Below are 25,019 nucleotides of genomic sequence, written 5' to 3' on the forward strand. Positions count from 1 at the left end.
AGGGAGTTATTCTGCGAATAGAATTTTGAACAAGTTCATTGGAGATTCACTGGAATCAAAGAGCTAATAATACATTCTCGCGCGCAACAATACCAGTTCGTAACCGTCTCATGATATCGTAAGATATGGGCCTGTACCCTCCATGTCACATTATTGACAAAAGCAAAGAACAAAAGGGATATGGAAAAAGAGGAAGGGGAAAATATGAGAAACCATCAACAAAGCGCAGTTTAGAAGTGCTGACGGTGGTCCAGATCGGAATCAACACGGGGATCCAGCTTGTTGGCCATCTTGGAGTTATGCGGGCCACCAGTGGCAGAGGTTGTTCCCGGGGTAGTATAGCTGCTGCCCGCCGGCGCGGCAACGTGGCCACGGTCCGAGTCAACACGCGGGTCCAAATGGTTGGCGAGGTGGGAGCTGTGCGGCGTGACGCTGGTGGCACCCGCGCCGGTGTTGCTTCCGTACGCATTACCACGACTGGGGGTTTGGCCGTAGGTGTCATGAGACCCGACGCCAGTGCCTCCGGTGTTCAGACCGGTGCCTGTGCTCAGACCGGTGCCTGTGCTCAGACCGGTGCCTGTGTTCAGACCGGTGCCTGTGCCCACACCGGTGCCCGCTCCATAACCCGAGTTGTATGCACTGCCACCGCCGAGAGTCGAGTCGTGAACTCCGTACGCCCCTCCCATCGCCTGGTGGTGGGCACGGTTATCCCGGTCCGAGTCGATGCGAGGATCGGCTTTGTTGGCCAGAGTCGAGTCGTGAGGCCCATGCGCTCCTCCCATCGCCTGGTGACGAGCACGGTTGTCGACGTCCGAGTCGACGCGGGGATCCAGCTTGTTGGCTAGGTTCGATTTATGAGGGCCGGTGGTCCCGGTATGGGTGGTTTGCGGGTTGGTGGTCCCGGTATGGGCGGGTTGGGGGCCGTGGGTGCTTGTATGGACGGTCTGACCACTGTATCCAGTTGTGGCAGATGGAGCGGCACGGGTATCTGGAGAAATCATGTTAGTGTTGACAGAGGCCATGTGTTGATGGGGCTTACCACGGTCGCTGTCCACGCGGGGATCCAGCTTGTTGCCCGGCTTGGAGCTGTGCGGTCCATGGTTGGTGCCATGGGACTCGTGGTGGCCGGTCAGGCTGTCTTTGACTTTGTGGATGACCCCAGACATGTTGGTTCAGTGTTGAAATTGTCTTTGATGAATGAGAACGATGTAGATGAGTTGTAGATGAGAACGATGTAGAATTATGATTATTAGATATGTATGCTCGAGGACGATAGGTTTGTGTCTTATATAGCCCAAATAGCTGGCTTGATGCGATGACGCAACACATATACAATCATTGACCCTCCTATACAAAGGTTTCACCATGACGTCGTGAGACTGGGATCAGGGCATCTCTGCTCGAATGGTAAACAACAGGGTCAAATGTGTCGTCATATCGGAAGCAAGAGTTGGCACTGCCAGGGGATTGATCATGTTGGAGTATCTCAACCATGGTATCATCCCAGGTCGATGGATCTAACAAGTAATCGCCCCGCATATCATCTATTTGTATCACTCGTCGTGAATGAAGGTGGGCTGTTGGCTACTGAGCACGGGAGATCTTGCCGAGACGATCGACGTCAGTGGCGTGTGGATGCCGATCGGACAATATGAGCGGCCAGCCATGCAGATCATGACTTCAGCTCAACCACACTGTGATGACACTGGCTATCACTGACAGCCAGCCTACAGAGGGAATGTGCGAGAAACCAGAAAGATGAAGATCGACAAGTGGAATGCGGAGACAGATCGATGGTCTGGATCAGGCAACCAGGCAGCCAGACACCCTGGCACCTGGCACCCGGGCATCCAGGCATCCATGGATCCAGGCATCCAGGCATGACTCCCGTGACTTGCCCAACATGAGTCAGCTATCCATTTTATGCACACCATGATTGGCGGAGTATTAATCCCCCTTATCTGAAACGTCGCGGGTTCGAAACCCCGTCTTGGCGCTTGCCCCTTTTTTTTCTCATCTGTGTCACTCTCCATCCTCCCGATCTACAGATCCACTTTCTCCATGCTCTATCCCGAACAATGAATGCCAATCCGCCCCCACTTGGTGACAGCGGCGCTTGTGTGAGTCCCGACGATATCTATGAGGGTCATCAATGTCTAATCCTGACCGTCCAGTGTGCCGCGTTGGCGTCAGCCCTAGGAGATAGTAAAGTCTCGTTTCCATCGTCAGACCCGTATACCGCGTCGCTATCGTCGTACTTCGCCCTGCAGGAATCCGAACTGCATCCCAAGTGCATCGTCTTCCCGGAATCAACCGGAGATGTGGCCGATGCGGTCAAAACTTTAACCTCGGGTGGGAAGCCGTCCGATAGCGCTGAGAAACAAGCGTGCGCGTTCGCCATCCGTTCCGGGGGCCACGCGACGACTCCAGGCACCGCCAATGTTGCGGACGGCGTGACACTCGACCTGAGCAAACTCAACCAGGTAAAGGTGCACGAGTCGAACCAGACCGTCTCGGTGGGTGTGGGCAACACCTGGGGCGACGTGTATGGCATTCTCGACCCGATGGGGCTGTCCGTGGCAGGAGGACGGGCGGCACAGGTCGGCGTTGGGGGTCTGACAACCGGCGGGGGAGTGTCGTACTTCTCCCCGCGATACGGCTGGACCTGCGACACGGTGGTCGACTTCGAAGTAGTGCTCGCGGACGGGTCGATCGTGCACGCCAACAAAGACGACAACCCCGATTTGCTGTATGCGCTGCGCGGCGGGTCGAACAACTTCGGCGTAGTCACGCAGGTTGAACTCGAGGCGTTTGAACAGGGTCTAGTCTGGGGTGGGGTGGTCCACCACGGTGTGGACACTATCGAGACGCAGTTGAAGGAGGCCTACGAGCTGATGAACTCGGCTGAAGGTTACGACGAGTACGCGTCGCTGATTATGAGCTTCACCCTCGCCGCTGGAGCGGGAGCGACAGTGTCCAACAGCATTGTGTACACGAAGGAAGAGGAGAACCCGGCAGTCTTCAAGCCGCTCATGGACATTCCGTTCAAGAAGAGCACTATGAAGCTCAAAACCATGAGCGAGATGTCCAAGGAGCAGGGCGCCTTTTCGGTGGATGGGAAGCGGTGAGTGTTGTTCCTCTGATGCCGTAACCCGGTGCTAATATAGCGACTTCAGGGAGCTCATGGTGGAAACAACGTACCGTTCAACCCCTCCCATCCTAGACGCGACGTTTCTCCACTGGAACGAGTCGCTCGAGGCCGTCCAAGACGTCGCTGGGCTAGTCTGGTCGTTCTCGCTGGAGCCCCTCCCCCCAGCCATCTACGCCAAGCACGCTGCGGAGAATGCGCTGGGAATCCCGGGGACGTCAGGGTCGCTGGTGATTGGGTTGCTCAGTGCGACATGGACAGACGAGGCGGACGACGCTCGTGTGGAAAAGGCCTCTCGCGAGCTCTTCCGCGCTATCGAGGACGACGCAAACCGCATGGGTGTCTACTCTCCGTTCGTCTATCTTAATTACGCGGCGCCATGGCAGGACCCTATTTCAAGCTATGGGGGCAAGAGCGTGGGGAAGCTGCACAAGGTGTCGAAGGAAGTAGATCCCAAGGGTATCTTCCAGTCTCAGGTGGCAGGGTTCAAGCTTCGCAGGCCGAACCCATGATCACACTACTATACTCGACCTATGTTGTCTTCTTTTTTGGAAATCGTTCGGTGTGAAAAGTTTACCTTTTGCTTTGATTGAATGGATCTTGATATGTATATATGACGCGCACGCAGCTAACAAACGTATGTGGATACTCACTCATCTCTATCCCTTTATTGCCTGCGTCAATGCCCGTCTTCTTCCCGCCGACGCATCCACTCGTCCACAATCCCAGCGTACGCCGCCGGGCCATAAGTTCCCATCAGCTCCTTCAAGCAGCCCCCGCCCAGCCGGTAAGGATTGAGCCCAAGGTCCCGCAACAGGACGTCGTTATACTGTCCACAGTCAGTCTCCAAACTCAGCCAGGAAGGAAATCAGACACCCACATGGATGGCATCGACATCTAAGCCGCTACCTGTCAGACTTCCCCAGACAACATCCTCCGAGACTGCATCCCTTAAGCTATCTTCCATATCCTCGTTGATCCGCAATGGTGACGGCAGCCCCCCACAGGAATGACCCTGTCCATCTAGGCCGCCCGTTAGAAACGCCGCTGCCCAGAGAGCCTGCACCTCCGCAACAACAGCGACAGTACTACTCAGCACGACACCAAGGACAACAAACGAGCGGTCACCCTGCGCCGCGAGCGACGGGGCCACCATCCTCCGGAACAGTCGGTAGGGCGTGCTCCCGGAACCCCCCCGCAGAGACCGGAATGTGCTGGCATCAAAGACACATCTCATCTTCGACTCTGTCCTCGAATCCAGCTCGTCCCATCCAGACAGCGACCGCGATATCCCCTCGCACGGCTGCTGCGCTAGCGAGTCCATGGAACAAGCCAGACCAAGGGTATACGCGAGCGAAGCTGGCTCAAACGGGATAGACGCTACGGGTTTCCATCCGGTCGCGTGCACAATGAGATCCGCGTAGGGGATTACTTCGCCATTGTCTAGATGAACGGTGGGGCTGTATGTTGATCCGGTGAAAGCCGTGATGTCGGCCCGGTGCACATGCACGTTCGCGCCGCGGAGTGTCTCCCAGAAGTTCGGGTGGTTTGCGATGCCGCCCGATGCGGCGCAGTCGATGACGCTGTTCATGTTAGCCACCTTCATTCAGAAACGAGAGAGGAGGAAAGACACATATGTATATGGGTGTGGTGTTTACGCACCTACTTCCCGGACGCAGCTTCTCCATCTTGGGATCCGAATCATACCCCGCCGACATCTTAATATCTCGATCGATAGACATCCACAACCGGCGGACTGCAAACCGACCAACAGGGTTACCGTGGAAAAGCCTACACCACCAGGTCCCTTCAACAAGAGGCCGCCATCCCCAAGCATCATTCCCACTCGGTGGTGAGAGGGCGATCCGCTTAGGGGTATTATACACACACGGCGTCAACATTCCCACCAGCCTCGTACTAGCCGCCTTGTCGCTGGGTGCGAACCGCCCATTGGGGAGCTTCGACTCCGGAGGCGCCATCCACGCCAGGCCTGCATTCTTCTCGCGAATCACCCAGTGAACCTGCACCTTTTCAGGATGTTTACTGTCCAACGAATGCGACGGCATGTCGCGGTGCAGAGATGCAAACAGATGGACAAAGTCAAAAGAGGACTTCGCTCCGCCTTGCACGACAACCGTACGTAGCGTCTGTTCATAAAGAAAGCGTATTTCATCGCTATCCTTCTTTTTCTTCTTCGCGCGCGGAATAGGACGATAGCCCAGGTTGTCGCGACAGTACTGACCGACTTCTTTGGCGTGGATCCTAGGCAGGCATTCTTTCTCTCCTACTTCTGTCTCGTCTGGGATATTTGGGACATTCGGCTCAGATGTCAATCCCGTTGCCAGAATCAACTTATCACAGATGAGCGTGGTGGAGCGGTCCTGGCAACCCTCATCAGAGATAATAACCCTGACTTCCCATTCCCCGGTGGGAAGCCGACGAATGCTCACGACCTGTACAATCAGCCATCACTACACCTTCCAGAAGTAAGGAGGAGAAATATAAAACGAGAGTGTGTTTGTGTGAGAGAAAGAAAGGGAGAAAACCAACCCTCCACCCGAACCTCATCCTCCCCAACAACCTCCACTTCTTGCACCAAACTTGAAGATACCGATGAATTTTCCATCCAGGAATAAACTGCCCGGCTGGGTCTTCTTCCTCGGGATTTTCACCGTTCCGGAGCGCATCCTCCAAAGGCAAATCACTGTACTCGTACAGACCGTAAGAATTCTGACTAAGCAGGTTAGGATAGAGGCGCTCTTTGGCCCACGTGCCACCGAGGGACTTCGCTGCGTCGATGATCAAGACGGTTGGTTTGGTGTCGACTGTGACATTGGATGTACTGGACCCAGATGAAGAACAAGAGGAAGTGAAGGCAGGTGGTACTTCCGGATTGGAAGCGGGGTCTTTCTTCTCACTGGACGCATCGTAGGCCCCTGATACTTGTAGGTAGGTCTTGGCTGCGACCAGACCGTACAGACCTGTGGTATTTGTTAGTGATATCATTTATATTGAGAAGACGAAGGGCGCTTGCCGGCTCCGATAATGAGTACCCGTGTCATCACTGTTGCTGCTGGGTTGGTGAAGGGACACGGTGGATTACACGGGGTTGGAAGAAGGTAGGACGGTGAGCTACACAATGCAAGCCAGGGGGATTAGGGGAAAGGAGGTGATTGATGAGTCCTGGTCGTGGACAAAGCAAAGGTATAAATTAGGGTTTGGTGAGGCGCTTGATATTGTTCCTTTGTTCTTGGCCTGTCTCCCTTCGCCCAACGATCCCCCAAGGACGCCCCTCTGATAGTTTCAGTTGACTGTGCTAATATCCTACGGAGGTATCGCTGACCAACTTTTTATAGCTTGATTGTTGTAATAATATGTAAACCTAACCGGAAATGATGATATGAAACCGGGTCGTGGGACAAGATCTCATACGCATTTGGCACACCCGTCCTTTGTTTGAATCATCACACGCCTTCCCCGGACTTCATCTCAGAAGTAGGGTTCCAGGCAATATTCATTTCACATAGGGCGACCTCCTCGGGATCTATAACATTCTATTATCATATGCCGCATTCGCCGGTTCTAGGGTTCTTACCATAACCAATCTTGGCATGAAAAGCGAACGATCGGGCAGTGGCGCGCAAAATTTCATACTCCTGTGCTAGGGCATCCCGTTCGGTCATCGCGTCAGTCGATTCGGCTGCTAATTCTTGGACTTGATCGTCTCGTAAGCTGTGAACGTCCCTTGCTGTAAAAGCACCCTCCATGCCTGAGCGAAGAAAGCCTTCGATGATAAGGGAATTCAACCGGAAAACAAATTCATCACACGTTCTCTGCAGCCATGAAAGGTTAGCATGAACTGTTTCTCAGCCAAAGATCGGAAATATTACATGGTAGTGTTTTTCTGCCCAGCCAACGAGGTCTGCACCAGTCATGAGATTGTCGGATTCCTCCACGTTCGCGGCCATGCGTCCAACATCTGGTCCGACAGCCTCATATCTGGGATTCTGCAGACCGGGGAGCGCAAGGGCTATCCTGTTCCAGTCGTTAAGGCTCGTCCCGGATAGAGACGGATGTTTTGGACGTAATCGATCAAGAGCCACTGCCTTCTGCTTGATCGCAGCTCCCTGTGCATCCCTCAACCGGGCGTCCATGAACCTTGTGAATAGGGATGCACCCAGGGTATCCCCTGCCAGATGTTGAAGAAGCTCGCTGGTAAATTCCCTCAATGCTTGCAACACTGCCATTAGGTGTTTCTCCGCCAACTCATCCCATGACTCGGTCAGATCGCGAAGCAAGTCCACGACCAAACGAGTCGATAGATAACCACGTTTCACCAAGTCTCGCTCTCCGCGTAATTCATAATCGAACTCAGCGGCCTGGGTCTGACGATCCACAAATATACCGTCCCAGAAGCCCATGTAGAGGTTGTCTGACTGTATAGCCTGTCGCATACGGTCATGTTCGGCAACCATCCCACCCGCGTCGATGATCTTCTTCCGACCTCCACGAAGAGTTATCGCCTCGACAAAATCATTTTTCAGCCTCTGTACAACAAACCGCAAGCAACGACAGCCTAGTCTGCCCGTGCCGCTCCATTTGAAAAATACATCTCCGTAGGCTCCAGTCAGAGCGTGCAGCGCGAGGCGTTGGAATTCCTCGCTGGTGCCATAGAGAATAGCTCGTTGCTTTTGGACCGTCGGTCGTGGGGGCCCTAGAATCAATCGTTTCTCCTGAATGATCTTGAATTGACGAACTATCTCGTCTTTCCATTGTGGAAACATACTTTCGCAAAGCTTGCCGCGTAGGAGACCGGCTAGCCCACGGCGAAATTCCCGAGCACCGCGACATCCGATCAATCGTGAGGCGCGGGGTTCATAACTTAAGCATATGTCTTCCTTCGTGTCTCTTGCTTGGTCGCTAATGACGTATTCGGACGAACTCCGGTTCACAATGGCATGCCATTGTAGCTCGAGGGGAAACCTCTTGTTTTGAAGCAGCTCAAGCGCCAGTTGATGCTCATGTGCATTCGGATCGGTCATATCCAAGCATGTCACGACACCCAATGTACGCACCCCGTCAGGGTCGTACGTTTTGATGTTCTCGAATGCCCGCTGCCAGTTATCGGTCACTTTGGCGCTCACGACTACGATCAAGGTCGTCAGCGGATCCTCCATATACCTTCTAACCAGACGATCGAGAGGCCATCCCTGATCTGTCTCTTCCTTACATAACGAAGGAAAGTCGAAACCGGGCAGATCCACAAGTGTTAACTCCGGCATTGCCGGACCACAACAGCTCATTCTAAGGATATGATCCCCAGCAGTAAGGCGTTGGTCATCAGCAGACCCTAGAATCTTTTCTGTCTCCCGAACTGCCGATGGGAGGTCGTCGACCTCGAAAACAGATCCAGGCGCCATATCTTCGCGTCCGTCCTCCTCGCGGTCTCCGGCTTCGTTATTGCTTGAAATGATGGAAACTTTGATGTTGGCGGTTGAACTGCGACGAAAAGCCACCTCTATCGGTAAGCGGGTGCTATACGGCTGCGAAAACCGGATTCGAGTGATTGCATCGAGGACAGAGCTCTTGCCCGTTTGCTTGCAGCCGCAGATTACCAGCTTCGGGGGGTCAATGTGGTCTCCGTGTCCCAAAGTACGAAGGTTCCCAAAGGATTCCAACATCTCGCCCTGTCCGTACTGGAGCTCCGACAGTGCCTCTTCCGCGGGTGAACGAGGCATCGTGGATAAGATAAAATAAGGTAAGGTGTCGTATGATATCAGATTAACAAGATGAATGAATGACACAGTGAATATGTGAATGTGAAAAATGCATGGCGAGAGTCGAGGAGAGAACGAAGAGAGACAAGAAAGACATGAAAGACTAGGGAGGAGGCCAAAGCAGGAGTCACGGCCATCGCTCCTTCTCCCTCCAGTCCCGCTGTTATTCAAGAGGGCAGGCGCATTGTAGAGACCGAAGATTGAAATTTCCCCTGTGTACATACCGTTCAGGTCAAATACTCCCCCACGGAAATTGAACAAGTTGGGATTGAGTTTATGCTTGCAGCTTTAGCTCGGGGTTGTCTATTCTAACGAAGCAAGAGAGTATCCCAACTATTGTTGTTGTTGCGTTTTTAGTACTATATGACGTATATCATCATGTCATAAGGATTGGCTATTGTAAACAAGCGGTAAATCTTCGCTTGGCGGCTTGATCACATAGCTAAAATTACTTACCAATTATCTTACTGACTATATAATCATGGACTATATATGACCCGGCAAAGTACCTGTAGGGGATCCCTAGAAGCATCCGCGTAAGGTCTCTAAAAGAGGCAGTGTAGAGATCTGTAACCAAAGAGAGTTAGCTGTATAACTGGTATTTATTTGAGTAGTAGTGTGGGGTTCTGGCGAATATTATCATAGAGATATTCTAGAAAATGAAAAATCCTCAGGGGGTTCTCCGAGATACAAAATGGTTAGGCTATTAAAGCCCTAGGATGAACAACCTAAATAGGAAAACATGCATGAGGATTCATGAAAAAACACACTTTCTCTCTTATGGTATAAGAGATCAGATCGATAGCCAAATGAGCTCGCGAAAAATCCCACAATATCTCCATCTTCACAAACTGAAGACCCCCCTATTCGTATCAAGCTTGCGGCACCCCCTGGTTGGACATATGCCCCCGGAGATCCCATCTTTGGCAGTGTCATCAGACGGAACCTAATAGCCACCCCAGAACCCACAGTCAAGGTCTCGTTTAGAGGACGCACAAAGACCAAGATTGATGACGCTCGAGGGATCAACGATTGGGAAAGGTATCGCGGTCGTTGGTCTCTCATCACCAGTGGACAAGGTCACCTCCATCACGGACCTTGGACAAGAACTTTGGAATGCTTGGTCGAGTATCACGTTGAAGTTGAGATAAGCTACATTCATGGCGGGTTGTGCTTGTTGCGTATGGCTAGCGTTGCAGTCAGGGTTTGACATCCACCAGCCAGTACAGTGTTACGAAACCCTGCCATGCGAGAGTGCAGGCGCATCCCGTAGTTCCGGAGCCACAGGCTGATTCCGGAGATGGAGCAGAGAGACGTGACGCTCAAACAGACGCATCGACTCTTCAGTCGGTCCACTGACCCCCATTCCTGTTACAATATGGATCTCGGCGCGCCCGCCGAAACCCAGGTCAACAGCCCCTCGCCTATTCCGCTGACACTCAACATCGCCCCCGAGCCAGATCAAACGAGCGTCGAGACCTGGGATATACCGCGGACGGTACGCCTCGACCGAATCAGACTAGTTGTACATTCGACGACAAAGATCAGTCCCCCGTGGGACAGTCTCTCCGGGGTCCACCATGACGCACACTCGATAAAACAAGACCTTCAGCTTCAAGACATATTTCGGGTTTTGGAGACACCGATCGCTATCGGAGAGATGCTTCACCTTGTCCTTTTACCCGACTACGTTAATGTGATGGGACGACGGAATATTTTCTCTGGTACGATTTAACCGGATATTGTTACGTTTAATATAGCGCACAGCCATAGCATGTCGTGGGAGCTGTCGCTCACCGTGGTGGGCAACGCCCAAACTGTGGATGTGAGCACAGCGGTGGAATTACTGCCAGAATGCTGAGAAGTCTGGAGTGCTGTCATTATTGCCGTGTGTATATGGGTTGGCGATGATAGTTAGTATAGAATCACGGGCTGCAGTCAATCTCACGAATCGCCTATCATGCAGACTGATTTGTTGACCTTTATCTATCTGACTTTGTGTATTTATCCATTTATTCAGTGATCCTTTGTTCAATTTTGCGACTTCCTTGTAAGATCAAGGTTTTATATATCAAAGTTTTGCAAATATATAGAACTTTTTATACCATACCAAGGCTCCCAATCCTGAAAGTAGGTGTTCTTTCTACAATGATGCCGTTCACTGGGTCTCCACAGGACGGTTATACAAAGGTCAACAGACCAGATATACCCCGCATTCCATGCGTGGGGTGTTTCCATAATCACTTACGGATCGAGACATCCAGCATCAGGCCAGGGCTAATCAGGTGATCACATCTCCCGACGATCCTCCACCGTTTCTTTCATGCCATAATTAGGGTCGTCAATCAAGCACAGTTCGAGCATAAATATCCCTTTCCCTTTTCCACCACTAGAACAGCGCTTATCTCTAATCATGCCCCGGGTGAAACAAAAGACCAAGGCAAGATACTCTCCTCTTCATACCCCTTTACAACCGTCAACCTGACCCCACTAGGCGGAAGACCTAAATCGCATCCGCAACAACCAGCGGCGATGTAGACAGCGCAAGCGAGACTATGTCACAGAGCTTGAATTGCGGCTCGCAAACATGGAATCAACGACGTCGCAGGAGATCTGCAGACTTCGGGGTGTGGCCGATGAGCTTCTCCAAGAAAATGAGAGGCTGCGGGGATTGCTGGACTCAACGTGTGTTGATCGTAGGTGTGGGGAACGCAGCAGGCAGATCGACGTGGCAGAACAGTTGGAAGGGAACATATCTATTACTTCTGATTCAATGGATGATGGGAAAGTATTCCCCGTCACGTCGTGGATAGGCCTCGGTACGATATAACTTCTTCAACATCGCTGATGTCTTCTGATCCTCCTGGTTGGGCCTGTGATACTAACTCTAGACAATCTACTAGAACAAGGGGAGAAGTCCATTGTTAAGAGCCCTGTTCATCCTGAACTATGTCCATCGCCGTCTATGTCACTCGATCATTTGACAGATTTCTTCCGGGAGACCGACTACCCCCAGAACATGCCTTCAATGGAACCCGACTCAATATTCCTTCTCTCCAACCAAGTCCCACCCCATACTACAGCTCCCACTGCAGACGTAGAGGCGTCCGATTATACCCAGGACACGACGGTGTGCGCCGTCGCATTAGAGCTGGTCATGAGCTGCAATCGGAAAAACCTCAGTATTTCAGAATTAGATATGCGACTGCGATGTGGATATCGCCGGGCGCAGTTCCAATGGGAAGGCTGCAGGGTGGACAATCGAGTCTTGTTCGCTGTGATGAGTGAGATTACATGACGGAAGTGATCGGATGACGTACCAGTTTCCCCTCTTGGCACGTGCGCAAACTGGTGACATATCGGTTATGGCCTCGTCCCCCAATCACAGTCAGGCTGTGACCTACTTCTCAATTTTGGGGAATTATCAGTAGGGGCAATTGGGAAGCTATAAACCAGCTGTCTCTCTTCCCTGCCCGCCTTCTCCCTTCACTTGCATATCACAATCTCTGGTTACCAATCTAACTACTCCTCAGCCGTCCATCATCTGAACCTATATCCCAAAATGGCTGACAATACATACAACCTGGTGCAGTCCCGCTATGGAGACATGGCTGAACAAAGCAAAACTACCCAAGAACACGCTCAGGAAGAGGACATTGCCCGGGCATTTGGATACAGCGCGGAAGATCTTAGTTCGCTGCCCGAAAAGACCAATCTCGGTCTGAGCTGTGGCAATCCCGTGGGATTCGCCAACGTGAATGAGGTTCGTCCACTCTTCCAACCATGTCGTGGATCACTTTGTTAACGCCAAGCAGGGCGAAACTGTCGTCGACCTTGGAAGTGGCAGCGGCATCGACGTCCTCCTAGCCGCTCGCAAGGTCGGGTCCAGTGGAAAAGCGATCGGTGTCGACATGACCAAGGTGTGTATGCCATCTGCCTTCCGCCTCAAGCTGGAGACTAACGTCTGAATCAGAGCATGATCGAACTCGCCGAGAACAACGCCCAGAAAGCCGGCCTTTCCAACGCTCAATTCATCGAATCGACCATCAACTCTATTCCCCTGCCCGATGCCAGCGTCGACTGCATCATTAGTAACTGCGTGATCAACCTCGTCCCCATCGGTGACAAGCCGGCCGTGTTCCGCGAGATTGCGCGTCTCCTGAAGCCGGGTGGACGGGTTGCCATTAGCGATATCCTGGCGAGGAAGCCCCTACCCGACCACATCACCAAGAATATGGCGCTCTATGTGGGGTGTGTGGCCGGCGCCGGTCAAATTGATGAGTATAAGGGATACCTCGCGCAGGCTGGATTGCAAAGTATGGATTCTCCCTGCAGGGGATATTCCGTTGCTGACTCTTCCTAGATGCCCTTATTGTTGACGCAAAATCGGACCTTAACCTGTACAAGAATTCGACGTATCTGCCGCAGAAATCGTGCTGCGGTATGGGGGCTAATGAGATCACCGCTGATATTGCGGCGTTGGACTTTAATGAGTGGGTTGGTGAGTTGCTCTCTTTGCTATATTTTACTCTCTTTTATTGATTGTCTCCAGGGTCATTCCAAATCTACGCTATCAAGGCTTGAAACTTTGAAGAATTGGATATCCCGAGTATATGCTTCTGCAATTTTCCTGGGAAAGGCTCAAGCACGATTAAGTAGATCGATCATATGACTGTACGCTCATTCAAATGACCATACTGTCAATCACAGCTATATAATCACTGCGTCAATAGAATCAGTCCATTGTCCAAACCCATCATAGAAGAAAATTGGCATAATGAATGCACAATTACTCAGCGTGGATATATGCATTGTCTCCACCAGGCCCTCTTTCATAATTTCCGTGCTTACTGTACCAGCCAATCATCGTTCCCCAGTGACATACCGGCTGTTGATGCCCCGAATAAATACCCAGTACGGCTTCATGATCGGCAAACCACCACTATCTATACGTCCAGACATCAAACAGCAATTCTAGATGCTTGCTCGTTTTCGTATTCCAACCCTCTCCAATTCGAGCCCGAGACTCCTAACCGGAGCCCGTTTCTCGCCCTACAGATACACCACAATGACACACCCACAGCCAGAAACAACGAGCCCGGCACAGGCAAACAGCCACCAAACCATCCCCAAACACCAATCCCTCGCCGTCCCCGAAAGCGAAGATGACCCTGACATTCGCAATAAATACCGCCCGTTCATCCTGAACGAAGACCCCACCACGGACTGGGTCAGCACGCTAGAGCTAACAACCGCCCTGCAAATGGCAGCCACCTCGCTGCAGACATCGCCCCGACTCAAGGTCCTCGTCCTGTACGGCAGTCTCCGCAGACGGTCCTACTCGCGACTTGTCGCTCTAGAGGCAAGCCGGATCCTGTTCCGTCTGGGATGCGACGTGCGCGTGTACGACCCGACCGGGCTGCCTGTGAAGGACGATGTCGAGCATGGACATCCCAAGGTGCAGGAGCTGCGGGAGCTGAGCCGGTGGAGTGATGGGCATGTGTGGGTGTCGCCTGAGCAGCATGGGAATCTGGTTCGTTCTTCTCCTGTTTCATCTTCATTCTTTCTTGCTTTAAAGTACCGCAGCTGACAACATCAGACGGCCGTATTCAAAAACCAAATCGACTGGATCCCGCTCAGCACAGGAAGCGTCCGCCCAACGCAAGGTCGCACACTAGCCATCGCCCAAGTATGCGGCGGCTCGCAGTCCTTCAACGCGGTGAACTCGCTACGGATATTGGGTCGATGGATGCGCATGTTCACGATCCCGAACCAGTCGTCGATCCCGCAAGCGTACACGCATTTCCCGGACGAGGGGAAGCCAGGGGATCAGAGGCTGATGGCGAGTGGGAACCGCGACCGGCTGGTGGATTGTATGGAGGAGTTTGTCAAGTATACGATTTTGATGAGGCCTCATTTGGAGTTATTTGGGGATCGGTTTAGTGAGAGGGAGGAGAGGAGGGTTAAGGAGGCGAAGATGCAGGCGTAGAGATTGCTGTATCTACCAGCTCATCGCAATTTTGTATAGTCTATCAATGCCGTTAGCGTATACAAGGACGATTATTCAATTGCTCAGGGAAATCCATACCACCTATTTAGACCTCAAATCGGTACAGAATCACATTAGAATTAATCGTACCTCATCTAGCAAGAATCAATAGATCCACCCGTATATCCGATTTGCGTAGGCGTGAAAGTCGACCGAGCATTCGTTATAAATTCTCATTGCACAGCTTTTGAGTGCGCTATCCGCGCGTTCCTAGTCAAAACAGAGAGATACCTCCTCAAGACCATCCGGAGCGATACCCGACAGCGAGACGGCGGTAATCGAGGCTGAGCTTCCACACCACCATGTTTTGACAACAGCCCTACAACACCACGATGCTGATTGCGAGTAGCCCAACAAAGCGGTGTCATCTGTCGCTCATCCCGACAATTCATCTCGAGCTTCCCTTGGCAGACAAGCCGCTCCACTACGGTGTCATGCCCATTCATAGCAGCGATCAACAACGGAGTCCACCCGAACGCCCCGCGACAATTAACATCAATCTCCTCCCTCCCTAACAGCCTCTCCACCCCTTCGTCGCACCCAAACCGCGCTGCCCACAGTAGCGGCGTCCATCCGTTAACATCCCTCGCATTGACATCCACCCTCCCCTTCCGTAGTAGTAGTCGTACCACATCTCCATGACCACTCATAGCAGCGACAAGCAGCGGCGTGCGCGCACCATCGTCCACCGAGTCCAGCTCGATACCGTCACACCCAGCTAACAAGCGCACAACACCGGCATGGCCGCCCCAGGCGGCGCAAAACAGCGGAGTCTGCGAATTCATATCCCTCGCGTTGCGATCGACGTCATCCCGCGCCGCCAGCAGCGCAACCACCCCACAATGCCCATTCATAGACGCAATTAACAGCGGGGTGCGACCGGCGCTATCCCCACAGTTGACGTTGATGTCTGCGCGGGCGAGCAGGCGCTTCGCGATAGGGACGCACCCGTTTGCCGCGACGAGGTGTAATGGGGTTTGTTTGGACTCAGAGGTTTGGATGTTAGGATTGACGGCTGCGCTGGAGAGTAGCGCGGCGCATATGCGGTAGTCGGCTTCTCGAGCGGCGACGTGTAGGGCGGTTGTGGACGCGTTGCGCCATTGATGGCGGTGTGTGAGGAGGGCGCCGAGCTCAGGGATGGCGCGTAGGAGAGCGAAGAAGGCGTTGAAGGGGAGGTGTTCGGCTATGGCGAGGATGAGCTCGACTGGTAGGGTCGGCATTGTTGCTGATTTGTTGTTTTCATACGTTTGTCCTGTTGTCCCCTTTCTACAGCTCTGTGTTGTTTTTAGCCTGTGTATTGCGTGTTCGGTGGTTTTCCTGGGATCATGGTGGGAAGTAGGATCATGATATATGGATCATAAGACCGACGATGGTATTAGAAGACGCGGGGTCATCGTGTCATGGTCAAGGCTGTGTTGTTGCGGTGGTGATCTCTGATCGAATGAAGCTACCCTGGTGGAGATCAGTCCACAGATCATCATATGGCTGGATCAGTGGATATCACCTAAGCCCGTTCTACTCACTAGGGACTCGATAGTAAGAAGTAGTCAGAAGTAGTCGGTATGTTTCTACTCCTTTATCGCCGAATAGCTCGGTCGATGACGTCAAGTCGGGATAGGAACTTCGGGGTTGCCTCAGGCAGAAATATTCGGGGACCGGGTCTTTATTGACTTGGCAAGTGTCCTTTCACTCAAGTATATTCACGGACTGGTTTCCAGCAATTATAAAAATAAAAAACCAAGGATATATAAAATAAAATGACCGACAAGGGACTCGAACCCTTAATCTCCAGAGATATTAATCGTGATTTCGTGCCGAAATCTGGCGCCTTGCCATTAGGCCAGCCGGCCTGCATTAGTCAAGCTATGAGCCAGCATTGATTTACCAATTGTATCTTCATCGAACTACTTTAGTCCAGCGCTTAGTATATGGAGGCAACAGAGACACTTTGTGTATGAAATATAGCAATGGAGAACAGATCACAATCTAAGTATGTCCAATCTTGCAAGCAACCCAACAAGACTTGGATAAGCCCAGCCCGGCCAAAGATACACAATTCACTGTGATACCCCCATCAGCGAGCTCGCTCACGCAGCTGGCACATCAACGGCGGCTTCTCCCATAAAAGGTACGATCGCTGCTCGTTCCACGTCGCGCTCTCCTCGCAGAGTTGAAGGTCAAAATTCCACAACATGCGCGCCATAATAATCCTCATTTCGCTGTACGCGAGGTTCTTCCCCAGGCAGTTGCGAGGACCCACTAAGAACGGCTGCAGGATATCACGATGATCATTGTAGAACGGTGAGGACGGGTCGTTTTTGGCTTCGGGTAGCCACCGCTCGGGGATAAAGCGATGTGCGTCGTGGAAGTGTCGGTCGGAGTGATAGGAGGCTAGCTGGTGGACGGACACGGCGGTCTGTTTTGATTAGCGGTGGGCTGGACAGAGTAATAGTCTTTCTATCGTACCTGAGGAGGGATCTGATATCCCGCGATGGTGATCGGCCCTCCGGGCGGAGTCATCCGCTCCAGCCCTGTCGGCACAGGGGGATACATCCGGAGGGCCTCGTTGAGACAAGCCAGCAGGTACGGAAGCTGAGCGCTGGCGCTGTGGAACGTGATGTCTTCCTCTCTGACCATCGTCGAGCGGACTTCCTTGGTCACCTTGTCTAACACTTCTGGCGTTCGTAGTAGCCAGTACGTGAGGCCCGACAGCAACGTTGCGGTCGTTTCGCTCCCGGCGATGATGAGAACGTTCGCATTAGCCACCAGTTCAGCCTCGCTCAGCCCATCCTTGTCGTTCTTGTGACGGAGCATCGAATCCATGAAATCTGCCTGTCCCCGGCTCTCCCCGCGACGGAGGCGCTTCTGCACGGTGAGGCGACTATGTTCTTCCTGTCGCGATCGCACTTCCAGTTTGCTCCGGGGGATCATCAGAGCCAGGAGTTTGAAAATGAGCGGATAAGCGTCCTTGAGCTTTATCAAGGGTATTAGGCGGATCGACTGAAAGATATTCGACACCCAGTGGTGGTACTCGGAGGAGTCCAGACCGCCAAAGGATTCCCCGAACGCCAGGTCCCCAATCAGGTCGAACGTCGTCAGATTGTACCACTTGACCAGATCGGCGGGCAAGCGCGACTCGGCGACCATCTTCAGTCGCAGGATGAGCTTGTCGACGTACATCTGCAGGATGGGCTCCTGCGCTTGAAGGGCCTTGGCGGAGAAGGCGGGCGATAAGGCTTTGCGGTGCCGCGTGTGGTCAATGATGTTGGCTCCGATGATGTTGAGCCGGTTGCTCGACGAGGTTAGCACTTTGGGGAGTTGGGGCGAGCCATGGCCGTAGATGTCTTTCCACGCTTGGGCCGTGGCGAACGAGACGACGTTTGGCCCCAGACGCACCGCTTCACCGTATTGTTCGTGCAAGGCGAAGACGTCGATGTCAAGCTTCCCGCGGATTTGCGAGATATAGCGGAATATAGGGAAGGCGATCCATCGTTTTGGACCGGGGATGGAGTGCAGGGGGTGGAAGAACAGATTGTAGATGCTGACGGCGCCGGTGTAGACGATGTATACTGCGGACAGCGCGACCAAGATAGATAGCATGGTGGAAGTATCTAGGATAGTTGAATAAACATCGTTTCGTGGGACTGGAATTCCTGGCAAACTTAAACGTCCCTTGCGACATGCAAAGATCGGAAGCATATTTGTATTAAACCGAGTATGCAGTATTCTAGTGCATAGCGGCGCCATTCTCGGCTGCCAAGCACATTCACTGCATCAGATAGGCCATCTTATTGCATCTCGACTCTCGACATAGTCATAAATCCTCGTCATTATGCATAGACTAGAGATATTGCATCTTTCGCGTCTGCCGCTGACCTGTAAATGGATATTGGGCTTGCCTCGATGTGTTTAGCGCGAGGGGAAACCCCTCATCTCTCTCTCCACCATTCAAGGCACACTATAAAAAGGGAGTGTCTCTCTGGAACCATTCATAGTATCATTCCATAATAAAAGAATACCTGTGTACTTTATTACCTGCGATTCGTATATTTTCCAGTGATTTCTCTGTGGGTACGATGCTGATCTGAAACTATCAAACCGATCTGCGCGATATGTCATATCTACCGTAGCTACCTGGAGGGACTCGGTAGCGGGGATGACCTACTACTAGATGAGTCGGACTCCGTTGATGATCCTTGAGATATCATATCATTAGGGCATAAAATACCCTGTTAAGCGTGAGGTGTTTGATGCTGTGCGGTACCTAGATCAAGAAACAGACTTCCTACGGGAAGATGGAATACATTGCTGGCCAAGTTTAATGGAAACAACCCGGAACTATTATCTGGCTATTATTTACCAAGCTTTAGAATGGCAGTAAGTGAATGAAAGTTTAAAGATGCAGAATTCACTGAGAAGAGAAAAGATACCTGGTTTTCTATGTTAGATGATTGACTAAAGCAATCATCGCTTCCACGTGTACCAGAGTACGGTGAAATATGATCCCCTGTGTTTTTATTCAAAGCAATTATATAGAGCTCAGGACACTTCTATACTGGTGTGTCCACAAGTTGAGCCTTTCTTCGGGTTCACCTGTCAATATCTTACACACGGAAGGTAGAATAAGTAACTAGATTGACACTATCCATATACCAACAGACCGAACAAGCATGTCCGTCCCCTTCCCAAAATGATTTACAGAGTAGTTTATCAAGTCTCCACTAAGAGTAACACTCTAAACAAAACCAGACCACACAAAGTACCATGGCGCTTTGGGCCTCGTAAGCAGCCCTGCCACAAGACCAATGCCACCAGCGGCCCGGCCCGGCCTCAATACACCCGGATGAGATGCTAAAAATATGCAGGGTAGGGAGGACTAGACAAAGCCACATCCTGGAGTCTTCTGGGGGTGTGATTTTAGATTATGGTTGGGTGTGGTTCTCATTCAGGCCACCAGTGATTCTGGCCCCAGTAAGCACGGGTTTATCTTGGCTGCTATATATAGCTAGGGCTATTTGATCAGCCCACTAGAAACCACCCTATACTGTTGATCGAGCAGACGTATCGAAGCTCGTGTCAGCCTGAGTCTCTCGTAGTCCACATTATATTCTCGTGTATTGGGCAGGGCTGAGCTCTTGGCTGCCAAGATGTGCACCGCGTCATCGCACATCAGCGCCACCGGCAGATCGCAAACCTATACCGGTACAGGACAAGCCGCCATCCAGAATACGAGCCTAGCATATTCCCAGGTCGTGAGATCTGTAGATGCTAGCAGGGTGGCTTCCCAGCTTATGATTTAGCTTTAATGCATGTACTTGTGATGTCTAATGATTATTGACTCCCAGACATTGACCGACTTTGGATAGGAACGGCAAAAACAAAGCCACGGAAAAAACCAATCATATAGAAGAAATTTCGAATAGTAGAGTGTATAAACCCTTTCAAAAAGTATCCAGCCTAAGCTCCCAGGAACAACAGTCCTACTCTGTTTCGCTCACGGCCATGGCATACGCTGCAACTATCTCCTACCTACTGTCTACCATCAATTGAGGAGGTCATAAATGTTATCAGCAATTCAAGCAAAAAAAGCGAGTACAGTCGTTTAACCACAGCAAGCAGAGTCAAATTATACTAAAAAACCAATACCTCTTCCAGCACTGGTCCCGTAGGCTGGATGAAGGCGACTATAACTGAAGTATAGTTCTACAAAATATGGACCATGAAATCTCCCAACACCAAGAATAATTCAAAAACAAATCCATTGCCGTCTTATATCAATAACACTTAGTCCCAGATATTGCAGAGATATCGCCAGTCTTGATCCAATACTCCATAGGTGCGCCAACGTCTTAAATGGTCACAGACTTGCTGTCCTCCTAACAATCTTCGCCCAATTCCGCCTCACCATTTTGTTCATCATGGCACGCCCTGACAATCTTGTCCCCAGCCTGGTCCTCAGGAAGCCTGATAGGCTGCTTGAAAGGCAGATTCGCCCGAGCAGGCACACAGCAAGCGCTCCAGCATCCCTATAGCCTCATATTAGTATTTCATCCGTCCCAATTTCCTTTCTGACGGAACAAGCTCACCTCACTACCAGAGGCCATCTGTGTAATCCCAAAGTATCTAGTCAGTAATCATATAAGATTATCCTTGAGTGGCAAAAAAGACGTACCTGGCCTTCAGGGCATTGAGGCTTTTCTTGGACACATTGTTGGGTGCAGATCTGGCGGGCGTCAAGGCCCTCCGAGCGGGACTCAATGTCGATAGCCCTAGCGAGGGACCCAGTGGCCAGGGTAAGGGCGACCGCGACGAAAGCAGAGGTGAGACGCATTTTGTAGAAAGGATAAGGGTTTTACTTTCTGTGAAAAGATATGGAGAAGAGTTTTGTGGTGGAAGTTGGCAGGGGTAGAATGCAAACGAGGAATGTATGAAGGATTGTATATTGCTAATGACGGGCAGGACGATAGATTATATACCTGCATAGACCCCATATAGGAGTAGAATGCATTCCTCGTGTCATGTCTAGGTAATAATAGTACTGAGGGATATTTCAAGGTGGCTGCGCCTTGCTCAACTAGCCTGCGTTAGTCGCGCATCCTTCGATCCTGATCATCCCATGGGTTTGATCTACCTCCACTTTTCTTGTTTTTCCTTTTTTCTTCTTTATTGTTATCCTGAAGAAAATCACTTTTACTGGCTAGAGGCGGGTTCGAAAATACGAGGGCTGAATTGATGACGATCAGGCAAGCTGCCTATATTTCTATGGAAAAGGTGTCCCGTATTACAATGCAAAGAATGAGCCCGATGGATTCTCGTATACCGTCATTCAACAAAACGGCCAAATCACAGAGACAGCGATCATAGGCGTGATGAAAATCTACTCCCCAAGGACAGCGTTCCCTCAATTCCTCTCCGTGTAAAATCGAGGCTAAAGAATTGCTTAAAGGTGAGTTTTAGCAGGCTCGCACTCACCTGACCAGCAGCCCTATTATTCTCCATTAGTGCCCTGTTCGAAGGTAGCCTCACAACAAGAGATAATAGATGATTGATAAAAATTCATAATTGGATAAAGGTAAGAACTCACCGCAGTACCAACGAGGGTTTGCATATTAGAAATATCCAGTCAGTAGCCAATAGAGCAAAAATGATCGGAAACTTCATGCCCCATTTTCTCCGCATTGAGGCGCGCAGGGCACCCTACAGTCGCCAGCGCGGGCCCCAGCGACGAAGCCGAAGGCGGCCATGGCAAGAGCAAACATGAAACGCATGTTGGAGGGCGGTACTGATATTCGATTCGTCAGATACAAATATATAAATGTATATATAGAAAGTTTGACAGATCGGAAACGAACACAGTAGAGAATGCAGAGGGAAGAAGCAGTGGTGAAGTCAAACAGCATGCATAATCCTTGCAACAGCCACCCCCTTTATACAGGGAAAATCAGCTCAGTCAGAATACGAGGGATGAGTTAACGTCCGTTGACCGGCTGTTCGCCGGGCACGGGATACTAGACATCCAATGCGGTCGTGTCGTTTCTCCCCTTGCGGCGACACAATCCTTTCATTTTACCGGGTCGACAGCCGGGACTTGATTATCGTCCGAATCCTCCCATCAACGCGTCGAAAGCATCACATGTACAGCGTTGCGGGCCTTGCCAGACGGGGCGATGATGTGGTGTTCGATATTTGAGACAGAAGGCCTTACATGCCAGCTGAACAGTAGGAACACTGCGTACGATCAATCAGGTTGTGGGGAATACCTACCCCAGGTCTGTTGTGTGGGCCTTTTTGTCTGGGGCCGAAATCAGACGTGACGTATTTGGGGCCCACACAGGCCAACAGCTGGTCGGCACGCCTAGTCCCTCGCATGACAGTCAGATCACCTCGTGATTGAACGATTCTGTTGTGTAATGTATGTTATCTAGCAATCATCTACAAGGCGTTCAAAGGCCACGGTCGAAACCGAGTATACGATTATCTAATAGGGCAGTTTGGCCCCGTTTGGCTCCTGAACAGCGCCTGAATACGCCTACGCTGATTCGGGCGGCGCTACGGGGCTGAGATACGGCTATGGATTCCTCGTGTCTTGGCTTCTGGAAGAGTGTCGTTCCTGAAGGACTTCGCAGGAATTAGTTGGTCGCACAGCGGGGTATGAGTAAAATCCACGTGCTTGTGGAATGTCTGGGACCAGTCGTGTTGGTATCATATTGATTGGATATATTCTAGGGCTCACGCAATAGCAAAAAGAAAAAAAAAAAAAAAAGGGCACCTACTCCTGTCAGACATGTCTCTGTTACCCTCGCTCGATGTAGACCAGGGTAACTATGAGATGGCATAGATCGACCGGACCTTCTCCTTCGTCCACTCCGACCAAGTCTGCTGTGGCCCTGACGTCTCCCAGGACATGTTGGGTAGCCGCCCCGTATCCAAATCTGCCTCGACCGGGTTCACGAATTTGGTCCGATAGACGATCTTGTGCCCGAAATACAGCACCGCAAACAGAATCGGGCAGATGTACGCGACGAAGAAACTGGACACGTCGAACTCAGGGATCCACGCGGTGAAGCCCTGCGTGAAGATGATGACGAGGTTGAAGAACAGCCCGTAGTACGCGAGGTATGGCTGCCAGATAGCCTTGTAGGGCAAGGTGTCGCGCGACTGGTTGCGCGCCTTCAGGGCCCGCATGAACCCGATGTGACTGGTGTTGATCGACGTCCAACAGAGGAATCCAGCGACACTACTGATGTTCGTGAACCAGTTGAAGACTGTCCCACCGGACGCGGAGACGTTCATGAACCCCAGCAGACCGAAGGCGGCGGTGAACGTCACCGCCACCCAGGGGACACCATTGTGGGTTACCCAGCCGAAGAACTTGGGGGCGAAGCCCTCCTCCGCGAGGCCCAGAAGCACTCGACTCCCGCTGTACACGTTGGAGTTGGCTGCCGACAGCACGACTGTCAACAGCACGGCGTTGATCAAACTCGGGAGGACCTTCACGCCGGCTAGCTGCGCGGCGATGACCATGGGAGAGGCGGAGGCGGTGTTGGAATCGGCCGTCACGAGCCGCGGATCGTCGTAGGGAACAACCAGGCCGATGAAGAAGATCGTGAGGACGAAGAACACCAGGATGCGGATGAACGTCTTGCGGATGGCAGACGGGACTGTCTTCTGCGGGTTCTCCGTTTCGCCGGCAGCGACACCCACTAACTCCGTGCCCTGGTATGAGAAACCGGCCTGAATCAGCACAGCCCAGAATCCGACGAACTTGGCCACGGAGTCATTATGCTCGATCTTGTAGGGTGCGAATGCCCCCGGGTTATGCCAGTACGTGAAGCCGAGGTAGTGACCCCGGCCCACACCCGCATCGACACAGATGGCGAAGATCATGAACCCCAGCACCGTGAGCACCTTGATCGTGGAGAACCAGAACTCCAGCTCGCCGTAGAAGTTGACGGGCAGGTAATTGACGGCGCTAATAACCACCCAGAAGACTCCAATGAAGATGGAGATATTCAAGCTTGCATCCCAATACTGCACAAGCAACCCCGTGGCCGTCAGCTCCACCGCGAATGTCACTGCCCAGTTGAACCAGTATATCCATCCCATCGCGAAACCAAGACTCGGGTCCACCAGCCGCGCCGCATACGATGTAAACGACCCCGCGCACGGAATGTACGTCGCGACCTCACCGAGGGAGGCCATCACCGAGAAGACAATGGAGCCGACAAAGGCATAGGCGATGAGGGTTCCCGCGGGTCCCGAATGCGCGAGAGCAGTCCCACTGCTGATGAAGAGGCCCGTTCCGATCGTGCCGCCTGCAATCGCACGTTCGTTAGCTGGAATTGGAGCAAGCTGGGGACAGACAATCGCATTCCACACCACTCACCGATGGCAATCATCTGCAGGTGTCGACTCTTCAGCCTCCGCTTCAATTCCGGCGCATGCTCATCCCCCCGCAACGAGTCCTTCTCCGTGTCATTGTCGCTCCCCAGTCCCTTGCGTCGCGATCGAAGCCCAATCTCCCCCTCCCTCACGCGACCGACTT

The 25,019-nt window shown here is 52.0% G+C and overlaps 11 protein-coding genes and 1 non-coding gene across 12 annotated transcripts; 4 read left to right on the forward strand and 8 right to left on the reverse strand.

Moving 5' to 3' along the window:
- Window positions 1-12: 12 nt before the first annotated feature.
- On the reverse strand, window positions 13-1,586 carry P168DRAFT_293533 (uncharacterized protein). Its single transcript, XM_024837829.1, has 2 exons — window positions 1,040-1,586; window positions 13-988 (listed from the first exon to the last, which is right to left on the reverse strand). The coding sequence occupies exons 1-2, from the start codon at window positions 1,164-1,166 to the stop codon at window positions 231-233; spliced, it is 885 nt and encodes a 294-aa protein (XP_024688832.1). The 5' UTR covers window positions 1,167-1,586; the 3' UTR covers window positions 13-230.
- Window positions 1,587-2,078: 492 nt separating this feature from the next.
- P168DRAFT_322302 (FAD-binding oxidoreductase) lies at window positions 2,079-3,660 on the forward strand (the record flags this gene model as incomplete). The annotated part of the gene is made up of 2 exons (XM_024840555.1): window positions 2,079-3,124; window positions 3,177-3,660. 2 exons carry the CDS (start codon window positions 2,079-2,081, stop codon window positions 3,658-3,660), a joined length of 1,530 nt encoding a protein of 509 aa, XP_024688833.1.
- Window positions 3,661-3,854: 194 nt separating this feature from the next.
- P168DRAFT_222550 (uncharacterized protein) lies at window positions 3,855-6,130 on the reverse strand (the record flags this gene model as incomplete). The annotated part of the gene is made up of 4 exons (XM_024833106.1): window positions 3,855-3,977; window positions 4,029-4,731; window positions 4,811-5,601; window positions 5,699-6,130. Coding segments are annotated over 4 exons (2,049 nt in total), but the record flags the coding sequence as incomplete, so codon positions are not given.
- A 578-nt stretch (window positions 6,131-6,708) lies between these two features.
- P168DRAFT_276110 (uncharacterized protein) lies at window positions 6,709-8,886 on the reverse strand (the record flags this gene model as incomplete). Its single annotated transcript, XM_024835531.1, has 2 exons — window positions 6,709-6,981; window positions 7,039-8,886. The coding sequence occupies 2 exons, from the start codon at window positions 8,884-8,886 to the stop codon at window positions 6,709-6,711; spliced, it is 2,121 nt and encodes a 706-aa protein (XP_024688835.1).
- A 1,394-nt stretch (window positions 8,887-10,280) lies between these two features.
- P168DRAFT_307579 (uncharacterized protein) lies at window positions 10,281-10,786 on the forward strand (the record flags this gene model as incomplete). Its single annotated transcript, XM_024839119.1, has 2 exons — window positions 10,281-10,649; window positions 10,686-10,786. The coding sequence occupies exons 1-2, from the start codon at window positions 10,304-10,306 to the stop codon at window positions 10,784-10,786; spliced, it is 447 nt and encodes a 148-aa protein (XP_024688836.1). The 5' UTR covers window positions 10,281-10,303.
- Window positions 10,787-11,235: 449 nt separating this feature from the next.
- P168DRAFT_74839 (uncharacterized protein) lies at window positions 11,236-12,486 on the forward strand. Its single transcript, XM_024842128.1, has 3 exons — window positions 11,236-11,365; window positions 11,420-11,744; window positions 11,829-12,486. The coding sequence occupies exons 1-3, from the start codon at window positions 11,339-11,341 to the stop codon at window positions 12,221-12,223; spliced, it is 747 nt and encodes a 248-aa protein (XP_024688837.1). The 5' UTR covers window positions 11,236-11,338; the 3' UTR covers window positions 12,224-12,486.
- A 1-nt stretch (window position 12,487) lies between these two features.
- P168DRAFT_300052 (arsenic resistance protein ArsH) lies at window positions 12,488-14,914 on the forward strand (the record flags this gene model as incomplete). Its single annotated transcript, XM_024838387.1, has 5 exons — window positions 12,488-12,688; window positions 12,741-12,845; window positions 12,920-13,176; window positions 13,984-14,458; window positions 14,525-14,914. 5 exons carry the CDS (start codon window positions 12,488-12,490, stop codon window positions 14,912-14,914), a joined length of 1,428 nt encoding a protein of 475 aa, XP_024688838.1.
- A 233-nt stretch (window positions 14,915-15,147) lies between these two features.
- Window positions 15,148-16,490, reverse strand: P168DRAFT_276114 (ankyrin; the record flags this gene model as incomplete). Its single annotated transcript, XM_024835532.1, has 1 exon — window positions 15,148-16,490. Exon 1 carries the CDS (start codon window positions 16,192-16,194, stop codon window positions 15,148-15,150), a length of 1,047 nt encoding a protein of 348 aa, XP_024688839.1. The 5' UTR covers window positions 16,195-16,490.
- A 236-nt stretch (window positions 16,491-16,726) lies between these two features.
- On the reverse strand, window positions 16,727-18,574 carry P168DRAFT_313455 (cytochrome P450; the record flags this gene model as incomplete). Its single annotated transcript, XM_024839663.1, has 2 exons — window positions 16,727-17,390; window positions 17,441-18,574. 2 exons carry the CDS (start codon window positions 18,572-18,574, stop codon window positions 17,049-17,051), a joined length of 1,476 nt encoding a protein of 491 aa, XP_024688840.1. The 3' UTR covers window positions 16,727-17,048.
- Window positions 16,733-16,824, reverse strand: P168DRAFT_t162. Its single transcript has one exon. It is a non-coding gene; the product is annotated as a tRNA-Arg (tRNA).
- A 2,202-nt stretch (window positions 18,575-20,776) lies between the features above and the next one.
- On the reverse strand, window positions 20,777-21,374 carry P168DRAFT_307583 (uncharacterized protein). The gene is made up of 3 exons (XM_024839120.1): window positions 21,147-21,374; window positions 21,061-21,078; window positions 20,777-21,000 (listed from the first exon to the last, which is right to left on the reverse strand). The coding sequence occupies exons 1-3, from the start codon at window positions 21,303-21,305 to the stop codon at window positions 20,851-20,853; spliced, it is 327 nt and encodes a 108-aa protein (XP_024688841.1). The 5' UTR covers window positions 21,306-21,374; the 3' UTR covers window positions 20,777-20,850.
- A 1,851-nt stretch (window positions 21,375-23,225) lies between these two features.
- On the reverse strand, window positions 23,226-24,912 carry P168DRAFT_260296 (arginine permease). The gene is made up of 2 exons (XM_024834666.1): window positions 24,861-24,912; window positions 23,226-24,789 (listed from the first exon to the last, which is right to left on the reverse strand). Exons 1-2 carry the CDS (start codon window positions 24,871-24,873, stop codon window positions 23,297-23,299), a joined length of 1,506 nt encoding a protein of 501 aa, XP_024688842.1. The 5' UTR covers window positions 24,874-24,912; the 3' UTR covers window positions 23,226-23,296.
- Window positions 24,913-25,019: the final 107 nt, after the last annotated feature.

The sequence above is a fragment of the Aspergillus campestris genome, assembly GCF_002847485.1.
Source record: "Aspergillus campestris IBT 28561 chromosome Unknown P168scaffold_15, whole genome shotgun sequence".
Lineage (NCBI taxonomy): Eukaryota > Fungi > Ascomycota > Eurotiomycetes > Eurotiales > Aspergillaceae > Aspergillus > Aspergillus campestris.